Source organism: Asparagus officinalis, chromosome 8 (genome assembly GCF_001876935.1).
Source record: "Asparagus officinalis chromosome 8, Aspof.V1, whole genome shotgun sequence".
Classification (NCBI taxonomy): Eukaryota; Viridiplantae; Streptophyta; class Magnoliopsida; order Asparagales; family Asparagaceae; genus Asparagus; species Asparagus officinalis.
The window spans coordinates 17,295,028-17,301,087 of record NC_033801.1 but is presented as its reverse complement, the minus strand read 5'-3'; the positions used below and the strand labels follow the sequence as shown (position 1 = coordinate 17,301,087).

General features: G+C 34.4%; 1 protein-coding gene across 2 annotated transcripts; it reads right to left on the bottom strand.

The window, feature by feature from the left end:
* LOC109822986 lies at nucleotides 556-3,268 on the bottom strand. 2 transcript variants are annotated; one of them, XM_020389289.1, is made up of 3 exons: nucleotides 3,062-3,268; nucleotides 1,847-1,923; nucleotides 556-817 (listed from the first exon to the last, which is right to left on the bottom strand). In XM_020389289.1, exons 1-3 carry the CDS (start codon nucleotides 3,172-3,174, stop codon nucleotides 705-707), a joined length of 303 nt encoding a protein of 100 aa, XP_020244878.1. In that variant the 5' UTR covers nucleotides 3,175-3,268; the 3' UTR covers nucleotides 556-704. The 2 variants fall into 2 exon arrangements, with proteins under 2 accessions (XP_020244878.1, XP_020244879.1); XM_020389290.1 differs by having other exon boundaries at nucleotides 556-785.

Here is a 6,060-nt window from a genome sequence, read left to right as displayed (position 1 = left end):
GAATACAATTTAATTTTTCTTTCATTGTCTTTTTACATCAAATTTTCCACAAACAGTTTCCGTCTAAAATGTAGTATTCTAGACGGAAATTCTGTCTAGAATACAACCTAGACGGATTATTTTAGACGGAATTCAAAACCGTCTAGAATACATCCTAGACGGATTATTCTAGACAGAATTTTCGTCTAGAATACTACATCCTAGACGGAAAAAGTTTCGGTCTAGGAAGGGTATCCTAGACGGAAATTTCCGTCTAGGATACTCATCCTAGACGGAAATTCCGTCTAGGAGGTTTTTTAATTATTTTTAAAAAAAATAGACATTCTAGACGGAATTTTAGCATCCTAGACGGAATTTCCGTCTAGGATGCTATGCTACAGTTTTTTTTTGCTTTGCTTAGAAATCTACTTTGTGCATTGAAGAATTAAGCAAAAAATGCTTATAGGGAAATACTTGAGCTTATTTCATTACATCTAGAAAAAAATATGATCAATTCTGCAAGTAAGATTATACCAAGATGAACTAATCTAATAATATTTATTAACAAAATGAACGTTATACCAAGATAAAGTACATTAATTTAGCATTACAAAGACTCCAACTACCTTAAACAATTACACTCTAACATTTGACAATAAATAAATCAATAAAATTACAAATGGCCCAACTTGTTACATATGGAAGCAATTGCCCCCTCTCTCCTTTCAAAATGCCTGCTCTACTCTCTCACTTCCCTTTCTATGTGAAAGTGCTTCCATCACGAGGCCCACATGCGCTTCGTTCACCTGCAAAAATTGATTTATTACGAGTAAATATCCTAGAATATAAATTTCAGAGGTCAAGCAAACTAAAACATGTGAAATATTTGGCGAATTTTTTTTTATTCTTGATAACTACTCGAGAGAAAAAAAAATGTCGCTAAGGGCCAAAGACAGATAAAAAAGAATGAAATAATAGCTGCGAAGCAATTGGAATTGAATTCTAATCGACATAAAGGAAGAGATCGACGCAGGGATGAAATGAGGTGTTTGACGTCAACCTTGATGTCATTGCTAAGCAATCTATCTTTGAGAAAATGGAATAATCCGAGACACCCTAGGGGTGTCTCGGATTTTTGGAGACACCCCAAGGGTGTCTCAGATCTGTGCAGACATCCCTGGGGTGTCCTAGATCTGTGCAGACGCCCCAAGCCCCCATTTGCCTATAAATAGGCCCCCTTACCTCATTTGGAAGGATCTGGATTTTTGCTATCTTTGAGAAAATGGAATAACATGTTTGAGAGTTTGTTAAGGAAACATAGATAATTTTATATTTGTGTTAGTATTAGCTCTCAAATGGAGTGAAATTAGAGTTGATTGAAATGTCCACTGTGGGGTTACCAAATTCAGAAGCAGACAATAAGAACCATATCATATATACTATAAGGCTCACATTGGACATGATACAATTCCGAAGCAAACAATAAAAACAACATCGTATATACGATAAGGCTCACATGTACATGATACTGAATCTTTCCAAGACATGAAGCCGTGATTCAGGTCATGTGCATAATTTGAATCTCTGTGTACTATTGGATTTTTACCATGCACCTTGCAATCCTAATTTTAATTGCATGTTTACAAGAGACAAAGAAGTACACATTGATAATGCTCACACAATACTTGTGCTTTGATGATCCATACGCATCAAAATATATTCAAACAAATAGGCAAATAACTAGGGGAAGCAAGTAAAACATTTTCATAAATGTAATTTAGTGAAAATAATAGCAACTTATTCTTTAACCTAAACTAAAATAATATCGTATGAGTTAAACATTAAGATTCAGAGAATTTCAACTCACTTGAATGGATCTCCTGATCCGCATCAAAGTAGTGAGAAGGGTAATACATGGAAGACTTTATTTTCTCCATGTAGTTCCTGTTAACTCATCAAAATCAATATTAAGCACAATGACTCAAGAACCTACTTTTATTTCTACAACGAATTTCATATACATTCTTTTCAGTAGTAAACTTTACACGAAGGAAATGATGCAATTAGGTAATTGAAGACCTTCATTGAACTAGAATTTAGATGTATCTGTATTTACTTGCATCAAATTTCATATGGTACTAAGCATGTTTTAAGTATGCAGTCATAAAGTTCACATGGATAAATCAAACACCTAAAGCATCAATAATACAGTTTCATGTAATAAAGGACAATACTCAAGACTTACTGATAGTTCAAAGTGAAAGAAAGAAGTTACGATTTGCTACATTTTAAATTAGTTGGAGTTACTACTTGCTAAAGATTTAGAATAATTCAAGTTATTACTTACTACAGTCAAGTGACTTGGAGGAATAGAAAGAAGATAAATGAAAACATCACAACAATTTGCCAAAGTTAAGAATAATCAATTGTAACTACTAAGAACTCAATAGGTATTTGACAAGTTAACTTGGACATAAATGAGGCAAATTATTAAACTGAGATGAATTATTAACGGGATATCTATTGAAACATTTACCTGCATTATTAACGGGATATCTTTGAGTGAAACAGAAGATTAAAAAGAGACATAAACGAGACCATTAACCTGGAAATGGAGTGTTGGGCTCTGAGTTTGAAATAATTCTCCTTCTTCATCATCATCCATAATAAGCAAAGATATTTATTAAAGTATTATTTCAAACTAATTCTCCTTCATTCATCATCATCCATAATTATGCAAATATTAAAGTATTAAGATTGGAGCATCACAAAACTAGGAAGGATTATCAAATGCAAATATTAAAGTATAACAATTGCATGTTTAGTCTGGTTTGCTGTCAACTAATTTCACTTCAAAATCAAAATCATCCGTTAAATGATAGACGGATATTGTTGAACTAGTGGTGTTTCATTGGCTAGCTAAAAAGGCTGATCTTCTTTCGTCCCAAACTCTAATAAGCCGTTCTGTTCCAATACCCGATCATAATCTCAAGTCATTTTTTTTTACCAACTAGCTCACTCAATCAAACACAAGGGGGAAAAAATACTTTTCGAAAACAGTTATTATAACTTCGAAATTTACCTCCAAGCTGCCACAGCAAGAACAAGGGACCTCCATGTTCGACGCTTCATCTTCTTCTTAACAAATCCTACACTCCACCAACTTCCCAAACTTCTTCTCTGAACTAAATTCATCAATGGGGACAGTCGACGACTCAGAACCCGGCGAGCTCTGTGCCCCTTTTCTGCTCTCAATAGTGGCTTCAAGTGTAGATTCAGTGAGCAAGCGGTCCACCAATAGAGCAGGGTCAGGGTTAGGGTTAGGGTTTCGGGTGAGAGGGAGAAGGGGAACGGGGAGAAGGTGGAGGGGTCGAGGGCGGAGGAGTGGAGGGCTGAGATCGAGGAAGGAGAAGTAGAAGGGGGAGGAGAGGGTGAGGTCTCCGGAAAGGGAGAGGAGAGGGTGTAGAGGGTGGAGGAGTGGAGGGCTGAGGGGGAGGTGGAGGGGTCGAGTGCGGAGGAGTGGAGGGCTGAGGGGATCGGGGAGAAGGTGGAGGGCCGAGGAGGAGGAGAGGAGGGCTGGGATACCTGATTATATTAAAAAAAAAAAAAAAATACAAGAACCGTCTAGGATACTATTCTAGATGGAAATTTCCGTCTAGAATAATTTATTCTAGACGGAATATTCTAGACGGAAATTTTTCGTCTAGTTTAATACAAACTAGACCGAAAATTTTCCGTCTAGAATATTCCATCTAGGATACACGATTTTATACTAGTGTTACCTATACATAATCTACTTTCTATTTAAGCAATAGCAATGGTGGAGAGATTTTTCTCAAAACATAATAGAGGATAGATTACATAAATATAATTTGGATTATGAGTCTTAGTTCCATGTCCATGGTTGTCCACGCAGTTTCAAGGTTGTAGTTCCCATCGAGTTGGTTGAATTAAACTTGCAAATTGGATCTCTTTTACAATTCAAAAGTAAAGTCGTCTACGTGGAATGTTTTTTCCTTATAGTAGTTGCAACTGCATTTATTTATTATTAATGGTGTGATGGCTAGATGACTCAATTACATGCAACTACAGTTGCAGCTTTCGCAACAAGATTACAGTACACAAAGTTATCCCTAAAACTAATTCAAAATCAAGATAATTGTCACGTCTCTTCATCTCTTCATATAGCTTAGTACTTTTATTTTCATTTTCCTTTTTGAGACATTTCAGCTAGCCTTCTACAAGTCAGAAATTAAGTTTTGGTGTTGGGTGTTTTTGTGAAATATACCCAAAAAGCACTAATCTCACCCCCTTTAGAGCATCTCCAATCACTCGGCATAATCTTCATCCCTCCAAATTTGGAGAGTGAATCCTCTCCAATCACTCTCCAAATTTGAAGATCTCCAAATTTGGAGATGGTTCACTCTCCAAAAGCTAGAATTTGGAGAGACTCTCCAAATCACTATTCAAACTTTTATTATTTACAACTTTGTCATTTTCAACTATATAATTTCTTGAAAATTATCACTTTGCCATCATTCTTAGTAATTTAAATTAGATGTTTAATTTTAAATAAATATAGTTAAAAAATTAGTAATCTAATTTTTGAAATAATTATATATTTGGAAAGGTCTCGTTGAGATCTTCAAAATGAAACTAAAATTAATTTATTTTAGTATTATTATAAAATTATTTTTTTAAATTAAATTAATAAGTATCAGACATGAAAATTTAAATATGGGGATCTATTTAACTTGCCCCATAATAAAATACAAGCATAAATTATAATATTTAAATTACATTCCTTCGTTGTCGTGCCTCTGCCATAAATGCTCAATTAGCACGTTCCGAAGCATAAAATGAGCTTTCCTATCTTGAATCTTCCTATGTCGATCAAGGAATCGTTGGAATTATTCGCTATCATCAATCTCCATCTCTTGAGGTCTTGAAGATTCGTCGTGAACAATAATCTTTGCTTTCACATTGCGTTCATCCTCCACAGTCATGTTATGTAGTATAATACAAGCAGTCATTATGTCGTGTAGTCTTAGCTTGTCCCAAGAAATTATTAATAGAAAGGAATATAGAGCTCCATCATTCGACTATGAATTTTCCTCCAGAGGGCCAAAAGGATTTTCTGAGCTTCTTATGGGAGCTGTAGGAGGAGAAAACGAATATGGATTTCCCTCTGGAGATCAAGGAGGATTTTCTCAGTTTGCAGGAGAAGCTGGTTCTGTAGGAAGAAATGAATATGGGCGGTTCATTGAGAGATCGGGATTGAACCGGTAGTTATAACGATAATGACTTACCTAAATTTTAATTGTCTGTTATCATATTTTATGTTTGAGGTTTATGTTTGCGACATATGGTATGTTGTATTAGAGGTTTATGTTTGCTTCCTTGTTCTATCGATGTATGCTTTCTCACTGTTATTTCAGATTTTATTTTTTTAGTATGTTGTATTATATTATTAATATTGGCTTCATTTTAAAGCTCTCGTCGACACCATTTTAATGTTATTATTTTTTGTCCAAATAAATTATTAAAAATAAAACTATTAATATAAACTATATCCAACATTATTAATTTATAAGGATCTTTTTGACAAAAAATAAAAAAAATATTTAGAGAGTGTGGGTTGGAGCAAATCTTTAAATTCCACTCTCCAAATTGGAATATTCTAACTATACAATCTACAGTATGTGTTATATGGCATATAGTATATGTCGTTATACACTCTATTGTATGTAGCTATAGACCCTATTTTATGTACATATACACTTTACATTTTATACTTTAGGTTTAAACGCAAGAAAACTTTGTATTTTTAGGGTGTATGAGAATATAGAGAACTATGTTTTGGCAAGTAATTAGGCCCAACATAGAGTTAATGTGGGTCTTAACTAAAGGCTAGGGACCAAATTTAATCTGAAAGCTATAGCTACTAGATATTGGCTCCAACTTCTATTTTAAACCTTATTCATTGTGAGTAGAACATTGATAATCGTGAACTGGCCACATGGCCATCAATCATTCGGGAATCCTCCAATATATGCAGAACACGTATGCCATATGTTAACT

Coding starts and splice junctions, on each gene's coding strand:
- LOC109822986 (XM_020389289.1), bottom strand. CDS start 3,174: ATGAATTTAGTTCAGAGAAGAAGTTTGGGAAGTTGGTGGAGTGTAGGA. Junction 1,924..3,061: donor CTTGCTGTGGCAGCTTGGAG/GTAAATTTCGAA, acceptor ATGAGTTAACAG/GAACTACATGGAGAAAATAA. Junction 818..1,846: donor GGATCAGGAGATCCATTCAA/GTGAGTTGAAAT, acceptor TTTATATTCTAG/GATATTTACTCGTAATAAAT.